Below are 23,878 nucleotides of genomic sequence, written 5' to 3'. Positions count from 1 at the left end.
AAGTTATATATCATCTACATATATAAAACACACATGCATGCTCATCACACATGCATATTTGTGATAAAAACACTGTTATTGCAAATAAGAAGAAAGAAGCCATTATTTGTATTTAAATTTGGTATCTCAGTGACAGTATGTATTTCTCGAAGTTTTCATTGATGGATTAGTCCAATGGGACATTTACTGAACACTCACTATGAGAAGCAGGTGCTTGGTGCATTGAAGTGTAATGACAAGTAGGAAATTACAGAACGCACAGTCCTGTAGGAGGGAAACAAACAATTCTAGGACACGAGGTGTTTCAGCACTTCAACAGCATACACGGGACCTGGAGAAGCTTAACCTGGAAGCCCATCACATTGGATTTACTGAGATGAACCTTGAGTAACAAATTAGTGTATGGAACAAAGTGAAGAGGGGAGTTCTCAGAGAAGTTCAGGCGCAGACTCAAAGCTCTGCATTATTAGGTAGGTTGCACTAGGCAAGTTACAAGAGATGAGACTGGAACATGGTATGATATATAATGACTGTGAGTGACATGCTAAATGCTTTGGGAGCTCATTTGGTATATAACAGGATGTGAACAATCACATCAGAATTATATTTCAAAAACATAACTATCTACAGTGAGATGATGTTCTGGGGTCTACAGCTGAGAGTATGTCTTTTTTTTAAGATTTTATTTATTCATTTAGAGAGAGAATGAGCATGTGAGTCAAGGGAGGAGCAGAAGGGGAGAGAGGGAGAGAGAGAGAGAGAGAATCTCAAGCAGATTTCACACTGAGCACAAAGCCCCATTCGGGGCTTGATCCCAGGATCCTGAGATCATGACTTGAGTCAAAACCAAGAATCAACTGACTGAGCCACCCAGGTGCCTGGGGACTGTGTCTTTAAATGCATATTTTGGCAGTGGAACTGGGTATCACACATATGTGAGTAACATCTCACAGACAGTGCAGAAGGGATCTGTGGAAACTGATTGAGTTTGGGGTAGGGGTCAGTGAAGTCAAGGTCCTAATCCACATTGACCTCTAGGGTAACAGGAAGTGGACAAGAGATGGATGAACACATTAGAAAGAATAATGAGGCATCTGCAGAAAGCACATGCAAAAACATCTAAAAAAGTGAGAAATGCAAGGTTGGAGGTCAGGAAAGATTCCAAGTGAGAAAACACTTCCACAACACACAGATCATTCCTATTTGAAGAAAACTAGAATCTCTTGGTATTGATGGTATGATGAATCTTAGTGAAAATTATAGTGTAAAGAAATTTTAAAAGAACAGAAGTCTGGAAAATCATCAATATTTAAGAATAAGCAAAAAATTGATTAAACAAATATGTAAGTAAAAATTCAAGCAGAGATATTTAACTAGGGGAAAAAAAAAAACTAGCCATCAAAGATGTAGGAGGAGAAACCCAGGGCCATGGAGGGGAGAAGAAGAACCAGTAGTTTCATAAAAGAGGACAGGAACACGTTCCTGGATTGCTCAATGAGCATGAGTTAAGAAGAAATTATCAAAGTTGTACATCACTGCAGATCAGTGCCACTTCCATAATAACTGGGAAAGCTTCCCTGGAAGGGGAGAGAACCATAAATAAAACAGGGGAGCTGTCTTTGACAGTTATATGAAAACCAGAGTTCTTTGAGACAATTATATACAGGTGCATGTGGGTAGACAGTCCTGGGACCCAACTCAACAGGGATGGGAAGAGCTCATTGGAGCATGGATCCCAGTACCTAGATGACCTTTCTGGCAAGCACTAAGTAAAGGGAGGTATATCTAGGTAACAGATATTGACAGATAAAATGTCAATATTATCATATTAATACTACAGTGTTTCTCTCAAGAGACAAATCACTCAGAAAAATACCAACCAACCAACCAAACAAGATTGACTATTCAATCATGAAAGAAAAGAAAATGTGAGCATTTTTTTGTGTCTTTGAGCTTCAAGAGAAAACGGAGAAAATAGAACTATGGGTTCTGAACTCTCCAGAACCTATCATCATTTTCCATAATATCAGGAAACTTCAACCAGAGAGGCATAATAATAAGTTCACAGTCAGAAAGTGAGAATAAATTTACGCAATATTGGAAAAGAATCTCATCCTACTTACGTCCTCAATTAACACAGAGTTGAACGTACATCAGGGGCCAGGACGTACTTATCAAATTAATAAATGAATAATAATTAGCACAGAACTACAAATTGCTTTAGTACCCCAGAGATATCAGATCTATGTATTTACATATTCAATATAATATTAATCTTAGTGAAGACATGAATTTTTGCTGAAGACCATTTTCTGTTGTAGAAAAACATACAAAACATTTACTAAGTAAGTTTCTCTATAAACACACAATTATTTGTATTTCAATAAATAGTCAATTTTTATTTTTATTGTATTTTGGTTCATGAGTTAAACAATGTACCAGATTTCCTTTTAAAGTTTTTCTGAGCTGATAAATTCTGCATGTATTGTGGTGGAACTAAGAATGGTTTTTCAAGTCAAGAATACCACTGAGGTAATTGGTGGAAAATTTCACATCAACACAGAAGGTGAGCAGGTGTCAAAGCTTTCAAAAATTGAAGAATTAGTTCAGAAAAGGATCAGCAAGTATGTAATTACAGTCATCATGTCTTGTTTAGCTGAAAGAAATGGTTAGTTCTTTCACTCTGAATAGCAAGATTTTATTTATTGAAATTTCTAGAAATTTTAGCAAAAATATGTAAAAGAAACTTTTAAAAAAGGATTTTTTTTTAAATGTAAAGGACAGACATAAACACAGCAATTTGAATGTGAAACTCAAAAACTTGTTGTAGTTCTGAACCCTCATGAATCAGGGGGCTCCAAAGCGGCATATGCAGAAAAGAGCCAGGAAACTTGATGCCCACACCATGGGAGATTTCAGTTTCCAACAATTGCCACAGTAAAAGTTCCATCCCCAGATGTTCTTACAATGTGACTTCTACATTCCTCCCATCAGGAGATGGTACCTACTGTTAGTCTTTGAATCTGGCTGAGGTCTAACTACAGCAGAAGGGACACTGTAGACTGCAAGGCTAATTCCTGCCTCATTCCCTTGGGAAGCTCATTCTTGAACTCAGTGCCTCCGTCTCCCCCACGGGGAGACCCGTGGGGAGTGAGAATGAAGCTCCAGCTCATAGCCCTGGATAGGCTCCCGCCAACAGTCAGAATGCTAACTGAACCATTCTAATACTGGTACCCAGGGCACAGATAATGATCCTCAGCTGATGCTATGTAGGGCTGAGATGAGACGGTCCCTCAAGCCTGCCCAAACTGCAGATTTTATGAGCAAATTTTAAAAACTATCATAGCGGGGCGCCTGGGTGGCTCAGTCAGTTAAGTGGCTGCCTTTGGCTCAGGTCACGATCCCAGGGTCCTAGAATCAAGTCCCGCATCGGGTTCCCTGCTCAGCAGAGAGTCTGCTTCTCCCTCTCCCTCTGCCTGACTCTCTGCCTACTTGTGATCTCTCTATATATAACTCTCTGTCAAGTAAATAAATAAAAATCTTAAAAAACCTGTCATTGGAAGTCACTGAGTTTCGGTGATTGTTTTATGTAGTGGTTAATAATAAGAACAGGTGCCGAGTTTTGCAAGTAAATATATTTAGCTTTTTCTACGTGACAATAAAAATATACCCTTTATCAAATAAATATTGACCATCATTATTTAAATACATAAAATTAAAATTCTCCACTTCACAGAATGTTAAAAGGTCAACCTGGTAAAAGGGATGATGGAGCATACAGTCTGATCATTCTGGATTTTATAGCATAGCATTTAATTCAAGAGACATGATTTTAAAAGAGAACAGTTTTTTACTTTTTAGTTGGAGCACTGGGAGTGGTGCATAAACAATGAATTTTGGAACACTGAAAAAAAGTAAAATTATTTTTTTTTTAAAAAAAAGACTGCAAAAAAAAATGTTACATAAACTCTGTATCTCAGAGATGTCATCCCACAAGTGACCTTAAGAGCGACCCACCAGGATTGCAATTAATAACCCTGTACAGTTTAGGCCAGTTCATGACACACGGAACAAACGATATAACCTTTAGTCACTAGTATCATTTATTTTTATTCCCCCAAATGTGGAGCATGGACTCATCTCTATGGTGCACTGCACGGGAATGAGAGAGATGCTCAGTCGGCCATCTGGAAGAGAGAGGAATGGATGCTCGGGGGTATTTTATAAAGTTAATACCCTCTGCTTGTCAGGCAGTGACCTGTGCCTCTTCCCTCAGGCTATCAAGTACTGTTTGAGTTATCGCACTGAACCACCAACTCCAGTCACTGTGTCACCATGTCCCTCTTCTTGGGGACCTCATGGATATGACACTACGTAAATTAACTCAAAATGAATACTTAAAATAAGTTTTCCTCATAATTTCAATTATGCCTTTCAAAGAAAAAAATCAATGTTCAGTATCATTAATAGTCTTCTTACTCATATATTCCCCAAAATCTTATGCTGACATATAACTTTAGGTCATCCACAATTATTTGTCCACACCCATTAGCTTTTTTTGTCTTCAAAATCACTCCATGGAGCTGAAAATTTGATTATATTTTTCTTCATTAAATGTACATCATAACATTTATTCTTTTTTTTTTCCTCCAGCTTTTTTCTTCACATAAGCCAACTAGACCAGTTGTTATTTATGCTGGAAGACAGACCAGTGAATCTTAGCCATTTAAGATTTATGAATTCTCAAAAGTAAGGCTCAGACATGCAACACTGGATAAGAAGAACCCTTAGCAGTGCATACGATGCTATGTCAGTTACCCTTAGGAGAAGGAATTTTTTTTTTATACTTGAAACTTCTCATATACAGAGGGGATACCCCAAACCACAGTTCTTACATGTTTGAGAAAAAAAAAATAAAAAACCTTCCAACAAATTCTGACACCATAAGCCACATTACTAATCCAGAAAACTGAAGGCTTTCTAGGGGCACCACAAATACATTCACCCCCTATGAATTCAGCTTCTCTAAAAGAGAATAATAATAATAATAATTATTATTACTTTCCTTTTAAGGGAGAAATTGATATTTTAGTATATTTGCCTCATAATTTTTATTCATAGGTATAAATATTTATTACCCAGCCAGGTCTGAGGTGTGAATTCCAGGCTGACAGCAACTTAGAGCTCTATTAGAATTTTAAAAAAGAGGCCAAAACAAAAACAAGACAGAGGCAAAATCAAGTGTACAAGATACATATTCATGCCTTACTTTTCTGCTTCTTTAAAGTACATCTTTAAGGGATAGATATCTGCATTCGGGATCCATTAGCTTCCACCTCCAAACAGCCAAATGCAACCTCCACTAAAATCATAAGATGCTAAGAGGCTGATCAAGTACCCTGTTGGCCTGTGTGTCTTCTGACTTAGGACTGTGTGTTTCTTTGGTGAATATAAAGGAATGTTGAAGTTTCCTACAACAGGTTGGCAAGTGAACTCGGTTATGATTTATAGGTGGAGAAACAAAATCATCAGTGTCCAATGAATAGTTGCTTCATGACACACTTTGGACTTTGTAAAGAATGCAGTAATGCATGGTGACCAAACTTTGCCTTCTTTGAAAATGGTTTTAGACATAAATAACTTTCAATACCAATATAGCAAAGTTTGTTCTTCTCACCTAACATGTCTTCAAGCTCTTAGAACAGAATGTCACTGACGTTAAAGAGGCATAAGTGAAGGGAAAAGAATGCAAGCACATTTACCGGAGTTCTTAATTCAGGGATCACGGCTTGGTAGGTGAGCGGGCGGCAATCACGTGTGTTTGGCACCAGAACACAAGGAAGAAACATGGGACCCAAGTCATCTCCATCCAGAATGTCCACTGTGAGGGTGGTGGTGGTGGTTCGCCGCTCATTCAGATTTTGTGCACGGTCCTGCGAGGGGAAAAAAAGAAAGGAAACACAAAACACAATGAGATGGACCCAACATTCCCTTCAGCTTGAGTAGACTGTAGACAGGTTTCTTTCTAATTATAGGCCTTGACCTCTCTTAGAGGATTTACTTTAGAAAACTTGCAACTGTCCATACTTTCTCTGCCCTTTCTGATGGCAATCTTTCTGCAGCTCAAACTTCTGCCAGTTTTATAGTCCAGCACTCCTTCACAAGGACCTGGGAGCTGTCTCTTTGAAACGAAATCACAAAAGAAGGTAGACCCCACCTCCCAGTCTCTGTGGGAGGACAGGAGCCTAAGGTCCATAGGAGGCTCGCTGCAAGTTGTGGACTATCTCCCATCCTTGAAGTACAACACAATTCCACATTTCCTTCGAGAAGGCCAATTAGCAAACACAGTTGGCTTTTGACTCCTCTACCCCCCCATCTCTGTCTTTGAATTTTGATGATGTTTCAAGCAAGGCAGACAGATTTTAGGGGCATCTCGGTGGCTCAGTTGGTTAGGCATCTGCCTTTGGCTCAGGTCATGATCCCAGGGTCCTGGGATCGAGTCCCACATCAGACTCCCTGCTCAATGGGGACCCTGCCTCTCCCTCTGCCTCTGCAGCTCCCCAGCTTATGCTTTCTCTTTCTCCCTCTCTCTCGCTCACTCTCTCTCAAATAAATACATAAATAATATTTTTTCTTTTTAAAGAAAGAAACTTTAGATAAATTTGGGTTATATCCAAAAACAAACAAACAACAACAAACAAACAAAAAACCCCAAATCGTCAAAAAGGTAAAATGAAGGGAGAAAAAAGGGAAGAGAAGAAAACTTGCCAGGTCTGCTGAACTTTTTACAAAGAAATGTTTAATGGCTCACACATGCCTTTCTGTTACCTAGTATTTTGAGACCAGTGCTGCTGGTCTTCAGAGAGTGCACTGTTGTCACTGAAATAACCTAGTTTTCTGAGCTTCTGGATGATAATTGTTTTATTTTGCTTCTTCATGCTTTGGGACTATAAAGCTACAGTTTCTAGGAAGAGTGTCTTTGTAGAATTATGGCAATTACCTGTTCAACTTCCTCTCTTTTCCATGAGACATTGTATTGCCAAGACAACATGGATTTTTTTTTTCCCTTGTTTGGTTTTCTCCAGTTTTACTGAGATATAATTGGCATATAGCACGGCATGAGTTTAGGGTGTACAATGTAATGATAATGACATTCATCTACGTGAAAGGATTTTACAATAAGTTTAGATAACATTCATCATCTCTTATGGACACAGGGAAAAAAAAGAAAAAGAAAAAAAAATTATTGTGATGAGAACTCCCAACTGGGGTCTTAACAATGCTCTAGTCATTCTTTCAGACTTGAGTTCAGACCGCATTCCATGTCCCTCTTATAGAAACTGTAAAGTATTCCTTACTTTGCTTGGCCAGGTGTACTTTTTGCTTTGAGGATATATTGTTACTAACTATGATCCCCACCTCTGAGACATCCTTAGTTTCTGAGGTCCATTCTCCATGCCAGGATGCCATCTGGGACTCCACCTGTATGTAGCCATCACATCTTCTCAGGCTCCTTTTGGTTCTGAAAATTTCTCCAACTTCCCTTGTTTTCGATTATCTTGACAATGTGGGTACTAGTCAGGTGTATTTTTAGAGTGTTCTTCAGTGGGGAATTTGATGTTTTTCTCAAGATCAGATGGGGGTGATGCATTTTGGGGATGAAGACTGTAGAAGTCCAGAGTCATGTCATCACATTATAGCAAGAGTATATATTATTAACATGACTCAACCTTGATCACCTGGTTGAGGTTGTGTTCATCAGATTTTCCCATTGCCAATTTACTCTCTCTTTTTTTCCCTTTTCATTTCTCTGGGGAAAAAACCACTATGTGCAGCCCATGTTCAAGAGTGGAAGTGATTTCATTATATTACATTTAATTTATACTGATTATATTTATCTAAGAGAGTTCGCCAGGAGGACACATGGAAGAAACACCAGACCTTAGTTATCTCTGTCCAGAACATGCACTGTGAGAATGGTGGTGGTGGTTTGTCATTCATTATGATGTAATCTAGACTATCTTTACTTTCTTAGCATTTAGTTATTTTGAAAACTTATTCTACTTTTTCTGTCTCCTTAAAATTGTATGCTGTACAGCTCCAAAAAGTAGTTATATTTACATACATGCTCATAGCAGCACTATTCACCATGGCCAAAAGTTGGCAGCAGTCAAAATATCCATCAGTGAATGAATGCATAGACTTTTATCTCATATTGTCACCAGCTAGACTCCAAGACCTGACCTTGAGTGCCCACCTGCTTGTACTTGCCAACCTTTGTGCCACATTTTCCCTTGAGCTCTTCTTTCCAGCTTATCTCTTAACTTGGACAAATGGAAACCAGAAACCACTCTTCCCTCAAGCACCTGCCCTGACAAGACCTCCAGCTGGCTCAGACCACCCTAACCAGTTTGAGCTTAATCCCTGATTCATGCCTGTGCAGATGGACCACAGCATGATTTTCAGAATGACTGATGACCACATGTGCCTCATTATAATATTAAAATCTCTATCCAAGGAGGAACAAGAGCCTCATTTCCACAATATACAATGTGTCTATAGGCTGGTTTCCTTTCAGAGGCATGTGTGACCTCATGCCTACCTCTACATATGATGACAAATCTCCCCTATCATCCCCTATTCACCAAACTCTAAATAAAAGGAATGTATCCACCTTTGCTTGGGGAGCCATTGTTTTGGAAGTCATTCGCCCGTGATCTCCTTATTTGCTGCAAATAAAGTTTTCTTTTTGTGAACACTCAGGTTGTGCAGATTCTGACTCACCAAGGAGCCAAATCACAAGGCTTCAGTTACAATTTTGAGAAAAGATACTGCTTACAAAATGTTGACCTATAAAATATGAATTTTTACTTGGAAACAAAATACTAGAGAAACTACTGTCAGGGAAGAAAAACAATTTTCTCTCCACCCTTCTAGCTTCTAGCTTCTTGGCTGAGACCTCATGTAATAGGAAACAGGTTAGCAGCAAGAAAACCGAAGCAGTTTAATGATATGTGCACCTACTGTATATACACAGACACCAGGAAAACTGAGTAACTCCCCCAAAGCTATCATCTTAAATACCAACTCTTGCTAAAGACTAAAGAAGATGTCAGGGGTGCTAAAGAGTCAGGCTTTCAGGCAAAGTTCAGTAAATGCAGGAGTCACTGTCTTGCAGATGCACGTTCAGACCTTCCCCACTGATGGGATCTTGTCCAGATTCAGTCATTCTCATCTTCCTGGTGGGAGAGGCATGCCCTTGCAGGTGGAGATGTCCTGTGGGAGCACAAGGTGCTCTTCTAACAGGGAACTGTTTCTACATGGCTTGCAGAGCTCCTCTATTGTCTGCCATTTTGAGCCTGAAACCATCCTTCTGCCAGGGAGGCATATTTTGGGGTGACCCACCCTGTTCCCTCTTCACTTCTCTAAACAGACAGGTAGCACTGAAAAATGCCAGCAGTCTCACTACATGTGTGGAGCTTCCCCACGATTTTTTGTTAACATGTGTTATAAAACATGAGGAGAAATATGGAAGTAGGTCTCCTGCCCATTGAGCATGTGTAAGCCCATGGAAGACTTTAGTACTTCTCCCAGTTTAGAACCAGATTTGACCTAAAAAACTCATCTAAAACATAGCCCCTGGCAATTCAGATAAAAACCAAAATGAAAAGAACCTTTTGCTCTTTCTAGTAAAATGGTACTGCTCAAGACTGTTCTAGATAAAAGAAATAACATTCTAAATTGGGAGTAGTATAAATAAAACAAAATTATTTGCATGAATGTTTTATGTGATCTCCTGCTATCTCTATTTCCACTCATTGCTACATGAGAACCCAAAACATTTTAAAGACTATCCCTCCAAGAAAAAAAGTATTCCTTCCTCCATTTCTCCATTTTCACATCTCATTTCTCTTATTTCCTTTATGAAATGAAGATTTTTTCATTTTTAAATATTTAAAAATAAAATAATATTTCATTGATTTAGAAGCTATGGCTGTAATTGGCAAGCAAGAATATATCTCTTTTAAAACTTACCCAAGTTTTTTTAACTTGTATTTTCTCAATGTGCATTATTCTTTCACAGGCCATTTACACATTTTCTAACATTAAACATTAATTTACATGGAACTTTTAACTAGATGCCTTAAAAACAAGTCACTATTAATGATTGTGAGTTCAGCTGTGCAAGGAATTGCAGATGATACAAAGAAAAATCCAGAATCAAAATTGGAATGCAGGAATTTAAAAGCATACATATATCTTGAACATAGAATCGAGAGAGCCATAAGAAATAGGAAAGTATGAGATGTGAACTAGCTGGAACATTCTGTCAATGTTTCACAGAAAAGCCACAGTGACTTGGTCCTAGAATCTTGAGCATCTTTATTCGAAGCATTCAATCCTCTGGCCCCAGATGATGGCAACATAATGTAAAGCTCTTCAGAGTCATACTGTAAAGTATCCCGGGATAGCAGAGACACCTGCTGTCTTTGAATGAATGATTTACTAAATAAGTAAAAAGTTTCATCCGTACATTGCAAGGAAGAACAAATTTCTTTTTAAGCATAGAGAATCTCAAAGATATTTACTTTTAGAAATAGCTCAGAGATAACTAATTCATTGCCACAATCCGTACTTTTACCAAGCAATTTTTTCTATAAAATTGCAAATATTTGAACTATAACAATGTTAAGACAATAAAACACCTCTGTCAGATGATAAGTGAGGCTTCAATCCCTTTATCCCAATCAAAAGGCTTTCTTGCTGTAAGGTAGTTTAATTGCCCACTACTTTTTGATCAAACGGGTTGAATGCTAATTTCTTTATTCAGTCAGTACTGAATTTTCTATTTGAGAAGCGGATTAAGTTAAATATTGGTTTTTTGGAGTGGGGCCAGGAATGATGTGAACTCTACCAAATGCTATGAAATTACATGAATTTTGGTTTTAAAGTGAGTAGGGAACAGGCATGCTGATCTACAGATTTCTTGTTAAGCCACAGGAACCTCAGAATAGAGACTTCCAACATTTATGTACTCTGTACTCAAGTGGTTTGTAGCTTTAAAAAAATGGCTGGAAGCACCTACTAGACTGACTCAGATATATATATTAAAGGCTCTCTCATTACCTTATCAGGTATTTGTAGTAGAGAAAGGAAAAAAAAAAAAGTTGCAGCATAATTAGAGTTGCCCTGTGTTTTCTGACCCTGACTCAGTTACTGAAGACCAGGGAGGTGTTTGCCTTGTTTCTGCCCACAAATGGTAGATGGAATATCACTAACTGAAAATTTAAAACTTGTCCTAGAGTAACTTGATTTTGTGTTAGATTCCTTTATGAAAATGAGGGAAAAAAAAGAAGCAACAAGATTGTGTAGGTCTAAACTATTTTAGATGCGAGTTGCTTTTTTTTTTTTTTGGAAGTGCTTTTTGTTTGCTTGAGACGTTTATCTAATTTTCTTTAATTTTTATGCATACTAGTAGATAGAACAGCATGCTATTTTCATGTCCATATGCTTACATGTGTTTAGGAGTGAAACGTTTTCTATTTGTTAACCACCAAGCATCATCTTCCTATTTCATTCCTCTTTCCCAGAATACACCGAAGAAATTGGCAGAGCTAAAAACAATGGGTGTGCAGTTCAGCACTTACTCTACAATAAGCAGGAAGTGGAGGTGAGGGAAGGTCAGAGTGGGGGCTGGTCTTGAAAAGTTGTTTATACAAGTTGATATCAAAAGTTGTTTACGGGTCACCTGGGTGGCTCAGTGGTTAAAGCTTCTGCCTTCGGCTCAAGTCAGGATTCCAGAATCCTGGGATGGAGCCCTGTATCAGGCTTTCTCCTCAGCAGGGAGCCTGCTTCCTCCTCTCTCTCTGCCTGCTTCTCTGCCTACTTGTGATCTCTGTCTGTCAAATAAATAAATAAAATCTTTTAAAAAAAAAAGTTGTTTACACAAGTTGATACCAAAAGTGTACAAAGTGATTAATTTTTTTTACATCAAAGCCCTTATAATTATAATGTTTACATACTATTCTGAATATTCATAGTATTAAGAGAAAAGACAGAGATAAGAAAAAAATATTTTTAAGAATTACAATATCTTATTATGAAAGACATTTAGTGTTCCTATTCTAGATATTTGATATTTGAGAAATATTAAATTTGCCCTGTTATTGATAAGGTTAACTTAGAACCTACTCTGGCCATGATTCTAAAATAAATGTAAACTTTTTCTTTCTGACAATGATTCAAGAGCTCTTGAGTATAGAAGTATTTCCCTCAGGATAATGTTAATACAAAAGAGACCTAGTTTTGAATAATATCTGTGTATAAAGAGATGAGTTTGATTCCTTCGTGATTTGGGAGTCTGTGGTATAGACTATATTGGAAATTTCAACAGAAAGAAAACCCACTGATCTTGGTACATCTCTGAACTCTCTTTTTTAGAATTCTTTTCCTTCCGTTTTCTAGAATTAATCATTCCTCATCACATATTCATATTTAAAATGAACTGTGGGTAATAATACTGCAAATATTCTCAATAAAAGAAGTGACAAGTTTTCTTATTTATGCTAACCAAAACTCCCCCAGCTTATTTAAGAGAAACAACATGTCCACATGGATAAAAAGAAACTTCCTAATTATGTGAAATTTGAATAGTTTCCTTTGCACATCAATCAAATCTTTGTACCATAAGCAAAACCAGATCCAAACTGAGTAATTTCAGTAATTTATCATCAAACCTGTACCCTCTTAGATACCATCTACTTTAAAATAAAAAATGATCGCTCATAATTCAACTTTCTTTATGACTCCAAGAGAATAATGTAGGTTTTAAATGTACATGATCTACACTGCACATCGATTTACACACCACTGACAAAATAACAACAAAAAAACCCCAAGGAACATAAAAATGTAATTAAAAACATGTAATGATCTATGGATTTTATGATTCTATGTAAATATAGAAGTATAAATTATACAGATGAAGGGGTTCAGGACAACCCCCCCCACCAAACGTACAACTTTTGCATATTTTGAGCTGAAGGCACCTGAGACTACAGGCTCAAGATAAATTTTGTCCTTCTCTTAACCACACAGAAGAATTTAAATTGGGGTCTTTCCCAAAATAAAGGTTATTAATGGAGATAAATTTTATCTGAGTGACCCATCTGTATGTAGGGCAAACATCTCATTATCAGACATATGCTTTACTTATGACCATATGAAGTACACCCCTTTCCTCTGAAGTCCCATACCGCCACACCCTTCTCTCTAGTTCAGGATAACACAGAGTCCTCATCCAGCCTGTCTTTGGAATTCCCATGTCTACGTGGATTCCCCATAGGGTACACCTATTACATTTTATTTTCTCCTGTGAATCTGTCTCATGTCAATTTGGTCCTTAGTCCAGCTAGAAGGACCTCTGAGAGGACAGGGATTCTTGCTCCCTGACATAGATGTTGGCATATATGAAGCAGTCCAAGTTTAGCAACCATCTCTCTGAGAGAAGAAGCTCTGATTTGTAGCACTTGTCACTTTCCATCCTCTAGGCTCTAATACCAAGGACACAAAGGTAAGGTCCCTGAACTCAGAGCTGGGAGGAAGACACACAACTGGTTCTCAAGCAAGGATGATTCAGCTTTTCAGTTCCAATCCCCAGTTTTAAGTAAATTATGTGTCTAAGATGTAGAGACAATGAGGAATTCTTTCCCATTTGTGAGGGAGTGATGTGTTGTAATACTTTGGAAAATAATATGGCATTATTTAGTAAGATTAAAAGCCCTACCTATACATGCATACATATGCATATTTTCTCATAAAAATTCCATTATTAAATTATCAATTTTTAAATATTTATTTATTTGAGAGAGAGAGAGAGAGAGAAAGTGTGTGTGTGTGTGTGTGTGTGTGTGTGCAGGGCAAGGGGCAGAAGGAGAGAGAGAGAATCTCAAGCAGACACCCTGCTAAGCACAGCCTCTGACATGGGGCTCATTCTCACAACCCTGAGATCATGACCTGAGCCAAAATCAAGAGTTAGATGCTTAACACTGAGCCACGAGGGGCCCCTCAGTTATCCATTTTCAAACACTAAAGTGCCATACATAAGTAGCACATGCCCAAAGTCACAAAGCTAGTCAATGGCAGCACTGAAATTTAAATCCAGGCAACGTGGTTCTAGAATTCATGCTTTTGCCACAATATTGTACTCACTGCCTCTCACAAGAGTAATGAGAGTGGGTATCTTCCCAAGCCAAAATACAAAACAAACAAACAAAAAACAGGTAGTATAGTTGGATAAATTATAATGCATCCTAATTTTGGTATATCCTAAAACCATTAAAAGGGTATAGCTCTGAAAGTTTTTAAAAACACCAAAAAGCTTCTAATCTCTTATATTTAACATTCATATTCTATACTCTATGATTAATGTTTGTGGTAAAAATTGTTACAGATAAATTAACCTTTTCTTTAATTTCTTGCCAATTCCATTCTTTCCTTTTGATGAGTCACGCATAACCATCTATCTCATAATTTTATCCCTGAAATGCTAAAAAATTAACACTCCCTCCTGCACTTATGGGCAGTCTAGCAAATTTCATGCAAATTGTTCCAGATGTCTTTATAAATATTTTAAATTAAATAGCAACTCAGATGTTTAGCTTGTGTTTCTTAAAAAAAAAAATACCTCATTTTAAATAGCACAATAAAAACAAATTTTCAAATACCTTCTAGAGCAATCTTACTTTTTATTACATTTTATTAGAGATTCTGAGTCAGGCAAGGGGAACTATATTTTTCCTTCTCATTTTCACTTGCATGGAAATAATATTTAAAAATAAATATTTCAGGGTTTTGAGGAACTCATACCTACTGATTCTACTGAGAGGCCAGTTGATTCTACTTTTTCTTATATCTGCCGTTTCTGCTTTAGCCTCTACCCCTGGATGCCAAGACAATGAATCGAAAAACAACCAACTGGAGAATTTTGAATGTAAATCCAGAAATTTGGCTTCAAAAATTCTATCTATGTATCTATATCTACTACCTACCTACTATATATAAAAGATGAATTATAGATATTATATATGTTATAGAAAATAAATATATTTTATATGTGTAAATGTATTTATGTTTTATGAATATATAAGACAATATTAATATAAATATATAGATATAAATTATATATTTAAATATGAATATACACATACAAAATCCACCCCCCCCCCTTACTGGCAAAATATCTTTAGGGCAAAAATGGCCATCCACTGAGTGATGCCTTGTTGCATATAAACTTGTTCAGAAGAGCTGATGGGGGATGTTTCCTTTTGGCCCTCTCTGCTATCTTTCTGTTCTGCTATGTGAGTAGGATGACAATGCCTAGGCATCCTTAAAGGCACAGGCTGGCTTCGGAGTCTAATAACCTTTTCAGAATGTGATCCTGTCACTTACTATGGACTTCTGTCAATATCAGAAGCCATCTGTAGCCAGCCAGTATCAGTTGTTTGCTGAAAAACTAGCCTCATTCTGTTCTTCTTGTTAACAAACTCTTATTACCCTTATCCTGCTCCTCCCCTCCCTCAACTTCTTTCTCCTTCACCTCCTTCTCCTCCTCCTTCTTCCAGCCCAGTCCCCCTGGGTTATCAGCCCTGTCCATCTCCAGGAGATGCCCAGGACTTGGTGTAATCCAGAAGTGATTGCCTCGCTCCCCTTTGCTACATACAGTCTCCTTCAATCTCTCTATTCTGCCTCCTGGCATCCCAGGCTAGAGGGGAAGAGGACTTGGGACAAGTTTCCTCATGGACAAGGAAGAAGAAGAGTCCTAGTTTTGCCCCTTTTCCCCCTGCTTACCCTCAGACTTGAAATGGAGTTATGATGCTTATGGCTGTGGTATTCACTAGCACCTGACAAATATCGCATTGGAAAAATAACCAGACTTCAGAAAAAATAACCAGACTTACAACGTAAGGGGAGAAGTAACCTGAGTCCTTTGTGATATACGTCAGCTGTCAAACCAGCACTTGATCTACATGAATCTAGGGATTTTGTTAAAACCATAATAAAAGTCCATGTTATGTAAGCAACTATTTTTCTGATGTTCCATTCCTGCAGTGCATACATTCCTGGTTATGGTCCTAGAAGCTGACACCAATAGTGACCAACTATTCAAGAAATGGAAGCCATGGGGGAAAAGATTGCTGATCCGTTTTTCTCTTCCTTTGGTGCACTCTGGAATCCCCTGGGGAGTTAATAAACATGCAGGCATTCCACTTCTACCCTTTAAAAATTTTATTCAGAGGGTCTGAGGTTGGGTCCAGGAATCTGCCTGTTTAAAAACCTCCCAAGGTGATTCTGCTGCTGACGCTCCATGAATCACACTTTGAGAAAATACTTCCGTGTGAGCTGAAAGCAAAGTATTGAAGAGTGGGTGTGAGTGATTCAGAGGGAAGGAAACAGTGAGTAGAAACCATCCTCCTTCCCCCTTCCATCCCATTCCCTATCTCGAAGAATATAACATACACATTATGCTGTGGGCAGCCTACCCTGTTGGGCCATAATTTACACCAAGCACTCTGAGAGCACTTGTACATTCTGGGGTGAGTTCTTTGCTTCATAAGTTCCTCAGAGGGAAGCTAGGGAGACTGAATACTCACATTAGCTTGGATGATGACAAAATACCGGGTCTTATCTTCATAGTTGAGTCTCTTCCTTAACACCACGTTTCCAGACAACATGAGGGGAATTTCGAAGGTGTCATTGGATGTCTGCAAATTGGGAAAGATAAAGAATCAACTCCTTTGAATATAAGATGAATTAGAGAATGCAATGTTGCAACTTAGTCCTTTGAAATTTACAGAGAGCGTGTTTATCATCTGAAAATATTGCCTATAAGCTTCATATTTACTACTCTCATCATTTTTTAAAGGTGAATTTATTTTTCTGAGTGAGAGAGAAAAAATGGGGGAGGGGCAAATGCAGAGACTCTCCACCCAACTCCCCTGGAGCACAGAAGCAACTACACCTCTATCCCAGGACACAGAGATCATAATCTGAACTGAAACCAAGAGTCACCTGCTTAACTGACTTACTCATCCAGGTGCCCTGATACTCTCGTCATTTTTAAAAACTCTGCATGCTGATCAATGGATTTTTCACCAGTAATTTTGATAATAACCACAAAATTTGTTTCTCAAGACAGTTTTTCTTATATTTTTAGGGTTACTCTTGAATAGCCCTGGGGTACTTCTAAATCAAAGTTCAGGTATCTGGAAAATTTCCCTGTTACGGCCATTTATTTTATCATCAAAGGTTCAAACATCACAATTTGTGGTTTCTATATAATATCCTTTTTTCAACATTGGTGTCAGGAGAGGAGGAGAGGAGGGCAAGGGGAGGAGGAGGGCAATGGTGATTTGTACTTGGTTCTGTGAGCTCATAGGTCATTATCTAGAGCAGGTCATTCTTCCAACCGCCCCCCCCCCCCAAAAAAAAAGTGCACTCCTGGCATAGCTCCAAAGAGGGAAAGATCCGGAACATTTTAGAAACCAGCATAAATGATTTTGCTTTAAATGTAGTCAATCAGCTCAGCTGCTATTCATCCCTAAACTCTTTCCTTATTTTAGACATTTCCTTATTTAGACAATTCAATGAAAATTATGGCAAAAGTAAAGAGAAGGAAAAAACAAGAAAAAAGAAGAGGGAAAAAAAAGCTCAATTTTAACTATTCTGATTTTGCTCATGGGTTAAATAAAAGTGTGCTTTGTTTTAGTGATGAGTTTGCAATATTGGTAATTAAAATTTTATGATTTTGGTTAGTACAAATGCCTGATTTTTCTCTATTCCACATGTAATATAAATGTTCTTCCACACATAAAAGAAATACAAGTAGGGTAACAAAGATGCTAATAGTTCAAGTGATCATGTTTAATTTACCCTGTATTAAGACTAGAATAGAAACTTCATCCCCTCTCTTTAGTGTAAGTTTGTTAAAAAATACTATTCAAAGTATCTGTTTATATGACATTCACAAATGATGACAATAATGTTGAAGGTAAGAGTGTGTGTAACAGATTCCTGAGGGAGCCCCTGTCCATCCCCACATCCTGACAGGCATCTCATGGCTTCATGTAAAACCTCCCCTTGAGTGTGGCAGGGGCTGTCACTTGCTTCTAACCAACAGGATATAGCATAGGTGATGAACTGTCTTGTGGGTGCCCTGTGTCATGGATAACTCCATCTTGCAAACAGACTAGATCTGGGCACCCTCCTTGCAGAACTCAGGGGATATACAGCCAAGGAACTCAGTGTGGCCTGTCAGAGGTGGGAGCAGCTTCTGGCCAACAGTCAGTGAGAAGCCAACACCTTCTGTCTTAAAATCATAAAGAAATGAATGGTGACAGCAGTCTGAGTTTAACTGGAAGAAAATTCTTCCTTAGTTGAGTTCTCTGTAGGAGAACTAATCTGCTTGATACCCAGATTGCCACCTTGTGAGCGCCAAGCTGAGTCTAGGCTCTGAAGTCACAGAAACTGCGAAAATCAGTGTGTTTTGTTTTTAGACATGAAAGTTGTGATGGCTTGTTATGTGGTAATAATAGGTAACTAACGGGGCTTCTGGGTGGCTCAGTGGGTAAAGTCTCTGCCTTCAGCTCAGTTCATGATCTCAGGGTCCTGGGATTGAGCCCCGCATCGGGCTCCCTGCTCAGCGGAGAGCCTGCTTTCCCCTCCTCTCTCTCTGCCTGCCTCCCTGCCTGCTTATGATCTCTCTTTCTCTGTCAAATAAATAAATAAAACTTTAAAAAAATTGAAAAATAGGTAACTAACACATCATGTTAACTCCGAAACTTGTCTCAAGGATCAGTGATGGCATATAGTAATGGCAATGATATCTGCTACGTTTGCCAAGTCTGCAACATAATAATTTCAAGTGATACTATATTTTTGGTTCTCTGATATTTTGGAACACACAGACATGAGGAGATACTCATATATGTTCTTATTAGAAAGTTATCCTCTTTTTTAAAATACAGAGATGAATAGACAACATTTCAACAGTTTCTCCAATTCTCCCTTCCTTAAGGAGCAAACAGACTGATACAGATTTGAAATGTCAGTGTTTCTGGTTTTAGACTAGTGCCAGAGGCTAACGAGCTGATAGCTCATCACTGAAGATCCACAGCCATCGATGAAATGAATGCTGTACTTCTGTTGTTGTTAAAACTTTGAAATGGTTATATCATTGTTGCTGCTGCCTAATACTCAAGAGAGCCAGAATGGCTCAGAAGGAAAAAGAAGTGTACATATTAGTCTTCTAAAGATATACTGAAGAAAGCAACTGATTGGGAATTCATTGTTCTGCTTCTATATGGTTGATGATCTCCTACTTGGCTTGGTCTTTCCATGAATAACACCTATAAACTCTGGATAAAATGCAAAACAAACAAACAAAAAAACTACCAGACACCCTGAGAGAGATAACCCAAGCAGGTATCACACACTTGAAAAAAGAGACGACGTGGCTAAGTAGGCTGTTTGGCATTAGTTAGCTCCTTGAGGGGCTGTCAAAATTCTGATAGAAAACAGATCTGGTTTGAAGAGTCAGGGGATAGACTATGGGACAACCCATGCTGATGGAGGCTGATAGAGGGCTGGAGAAAGGACAAAGCCAGGAAGGGAGAGAATGAATGTGATGTGTAAGCTGTGTCCAAGTCTACAAATGACCTCTAGAGCACACTTATATGAAGCACACTAGAAAAGGTTCACTAAGAAAGTATACGGAACTGAGATTCAAGCTGCACCCAAGGGATTTTAATGTAAGCTCAACGATGTTGTCTGGTACATTAAAAACAAACACATGGACAAATCTTCTCTGAGGAATATAATAGAAGTATGAGTGTCTCCACAACATAACCTTCACAAGGTCCAGGAGGGAGTTTAAAACAACTGGACCCATGATGAACCAGGAAATGGGATTCCATTTCAGGAGAGAAAATCAGGGAAGACCAATGTTAGGACAAGCAAAGAGGGATTTTTAAAGCAGCTGTTTGAACACTGTGCTCAGAGATGTAAGTAATACACTCACTGCAGGTGAGACCACAGGAAAACTCAGCAAAGACAGGCAAACTCTAAAAATGTGGGACATTTAGATGTGAGGATTATATCAGCTGAAAAAACAAAAACAAAAATATTAACAAAAACAACAGCAACAAAAACACTGGGTACGCTAGACAGGTTTATTTGGAAATCAGGGCCTGAGTCACCATATTTCCATTTCTTAAGATAGAAGGGGAAATCTAGATGTGAGTGTGAAATTTCATGATTTTTAGTTATCATCTCAAAAGTGATTTAAATTAATTTGTGGCCAAAGGCACCTTGGTGGCTCAGTTGGTTAAACGTCTGACTCTTGATTTCGGCACAGTTCATAATCTTTTGGATCACATCAGGAGACTGAACCCTACGTTGGGTTCTGTGCTCAGCATGGAGTCTACTTGAGATTTCCTCCCTCCTTCTCTCTCTGCCCCTCTTGCTTAGGCTCTGTCTCTCTCTCAAGTAAGTAAATACAAATAAAGTATTAAAATTAATTTGTGGCCAAACAAAATGTCTTTAGTGGAATGGAAATCAAGTTCATTAATTTGTGATTCCTGCTAATGAATAATGCAGCATCAGTTGGAAAATAAACAAGCAAAAAGAAACAAACATCCTGAGATTTTTAAGTAGAATAGACCAATCTGCAATTTTACCCATCCATACACTGTGGGACTCATTTGAAAGAAATCCTTATTGTGGCGATAGACGCCAGAGGTGGCCACATTTTCAGGTTAAATATGTTTGCCCTCCACACAATTTTGTTTTGAAATTAAGAAGTTAGTTGGTGAATATTATGGTGTTATTAATAGAAGCAGAGTTACTAGCAACTGAATAGTGGCAGGAACAAACATCAATAGGTAACTGAGGTTTACATGAAATTTCCACAATGGCTAAAGATGGGTTCTCTCTGCAAGGATGTGGCTGAGTTCAGGCTTCCCTCTCCCTGCAATAAACCCCAAGTTAGGTGCTCTCATGGTGCCTTATTCTTTTGCCTCATTGAATTAGGCACATGCCCAGAGGATGTCATTTCTTATTCCATAGAACTGCTAGCTTGCTAGAGCATTTTTCTTTTTCTGTAATTTGGAAACTACATGTGGCCAATTGGCTTCTCCAGTCTCTAGGCAGTAAAGGCACATATTATGTTTCATGCCCAGTCCACAAATCCCAGAAAGGGGGAAGCCTTCAGAAGGAATTCCTGCACAGGTGACAAGGATTTCCAGCCTCACAAAACTTCTAAAAGATCGTTCCTAAGTAATGTATGTTTATCTCACACTACATCTATAGCTTGGATAGGTTGTTTTTTAGGGAAAGGCGATAAATGTTTCCCTAAAATACATGGCCAGGCTGTTCTATAGTTGCTGGGAGTTTCATTTTTACAGCTTGAAGAGTAAAAATTAGGAAACAACCTTCGTAAAATGTAAGCTAGAGACACGGGACGCACAGACAATGAATTCTTTTAAAAACATAAGTATTAAGGAAGAAAGTCCAGAAATCAAATGTGCAGTCAGCTGTCTGTTTCTGTTTTTAAGGAAAAGTGTTTCTCTTGTCCTTTTGTCTTATGCTCCTTCTTTGATCTTTTTCACTCAATTTCTTGAGCAACCCTTTCTATTTATGGTCCTTTTCTGTCACATCCTCTTACTTCCCTGTCTTTTCTTTTTCTTTCTTCTTTTTTTTTTCTTTTTTTCCACTGTCTCTACCTACAAGCACGTGGAGACACACTTAGCGGAAAAGACACATAGAACCAACAAAAACATCTCCAAATCTTTCATAGGTTTTGTGGTGCCCAGGGGCTTTTCTTTTCCCTTTTCATTTTTGTTCCCTATTTCAAAACTTTTACTGTAAATACTGAACTGTTTTATTAGAACACAGTGGAGAAGGAGAGGAGCCCATGTGCTCTAGAAAGACTCCTGAGTCTACAGCTCGGAAGCCCTGCTCACACCTGCCAGCCACTCTCCTGAGACGAATTCTCTCCCTCTCATGAACTGATCTTCCAGGAAGATGAGAACGTTCATGATTCACTTAGTTCTCACACTATGTGTGTGAGGTGGTTCCTATAGGCCCTTCTCAGTCTCTGCAAGCTCAATGTTTGTTTCTTTGTTTAAAGCTTATATAACGAACACATAATTTAAAAGTAAAGACATACTATTAGCTTCACCTCTTTCTATTTTCCTTGTATGAAACATACAGGAGGAGTATTCACTTAGAAAATTCACTTAAGGGGGAGAATCAAGATGGCGGAGGAGTAGCAGACTAAAATGACATCAGGTCGCAGGAGTTCAGTTAGATAGATATCAAACCATTCTGAACACCTACAAACCCAACAGGAGATCAAAGAGAAGAAGAGCAGCAATTCTAGGAACAGAAAATTGACCACTTTCTGAAAGGTAGGACATGTGGAGAGGTAAATCCAAGCGGATATATGGGAAGATAGACCGCGGGGGCAGGGGCCAGCTCCTGGCTAGCAGTGGAGCAGTGGAGCACAAAAACCGAAGTTTTAGAAGTCTTTTCCACTGAGGGACATTGCTCCAGAGGCGAAGCAGGGGTGGAGCCCTTGTGGGGACAGTGTGGTCTCAGGACCTGTGGGTTCACAGAAAACCAGGGGTGTCTGAGTGTAGCAAAGCTCACAGGTATAGGAGTGGGGAAGCTGGCTGCAGAGATGGAGCTGAGCAGGGGGCTATTAGCTCAGGGTTACCTTAAACCATCATCCATGGCACAGTCAAGACACTGCTCTTTGAGCAGGGATTCCACAAGTGGCAGATCCATGGAGACTCACCTTCCTCCTCTGGGAGTGTGCAGCAGGAATCTGCTGGGTTTGGAGACTCCAAACAGGGCTGTGCACCAGAGACAGAAATGCTGGGTCACAGGCCGGGTTAGCTCGGAGTGTGGCCAGAGACCAGGGAGTTGGGAGGGACTGACTGTTTTTCTCCAAGGGCACACTGAGGAGCGGGGTCCTGAGCTCTTGGCTCCTCCAGGCTGGAGACTGGGAGGCCGCCATTTTCATTCCCATCCTCCAGAGCTCTATGAAAAGCGTTCAGGGAACAAAAGCTCCCAAGAGCGAACCTGAGCAGATTACTTGGCCTGGCCCCTGACAAGGGTAGTGCAATTCCACCTCAGGCAAACACATGTAAGAATCCTAGCAACAGGCCTCATCCCAGAAGATCAGCAGGAGTATCCAGCCAAGACCAAGCTCACTGATCATGGAGAATAGTGGAATTCCAGAGGAGGGGAAAGCAAGGCATGGAATTCATGGCTTTCTCCCCAAGATTCTTTAGTCTTGTGAAGTAATTAAATTTTTTAAATTTTATATTTTTCTTATTCTAATTTTTAAAAACTTTCCCTTTTTCCCCTTTTAATGTTTGTTAACTAGTTTATCTTAAAAATACCTTTCTAAAAAAATCTTTTTAAACCTTTATTATTATAGTCATATTTTATCCTTCATTGTATCTAACTTTATTTTTAGTATACTAATTTGTATATATAACTTAATTTTTTGTATATAGGGTTATTTCTTCTAAAAAAATCTTAGGATACAATTTCTTCTTATAGATCAAAATATACCCTAAATCTAGCACAGGGCTTTGTTCTACTCTCCGACCTGAGCACATTCTCTCCACTTTCTTTCTTTTTCCAACCAACTTATCTTATCAATTCTTTTCTTAGAATTTTAATTTTTTAATTTTCAGCTTTACAGTCATATTCCATCTCTGCATCATGCTTACCCTTATATTTGTATATATATATAATTTTCTTTCTTTAAAATTTTGGAAGGTAGTTTCTTCTAAGAGACCAAAATACT

General features: G+C 38.6%; 1 protein-coding gene across 1 annotated transcript in view; it reads right to left on the bottom strand.

Moving 5' to 3' along the window:
* The window catches only part of PCDH15 (protocadherin related 15), a 1,265,671-nt gene that overhangs the window by 468,186 nt on the left and 773,607 nt on the right, over window positions 1-23,878 (bottom strand). The window contains exons 9-10 of the mRNA XM_032845308.1: window positions 16,653-16,763; window positions 5,763-5,933 (exon numbers count right to left, since the gene is read on the bottom strand). Coding sequence (XP_032701199.1) covers window positions 5,763-5,933; window positions 16,653-16,763 — 282 coding nt within the window. The remainder of the gene's footprint in view (window positions 1-5,762; window positions 5,934-16,652; window positions 16,764-23,878) is intronic.

Source organism: Lontra canadensis, unplaced genomic scaffold, assembly GCF_010015895.1.
Source record: "Lontra canadensis isolate GAN:19392208 unplaced genomic scaffold, GSC_riverotter_1.0 scaffold162, whole genome shotgun sequence".
NCBI lineage: Eukaryota > Metazoa > Chordata > Mammalia > Carnivora > Mustelidae > Lontra > Lontra canadensis.
The sequence above is the reverse complement of the archived record's forward strand: the minus strand, read 5'-3'. Positions and strand labels throughout refer to the sequence as shown.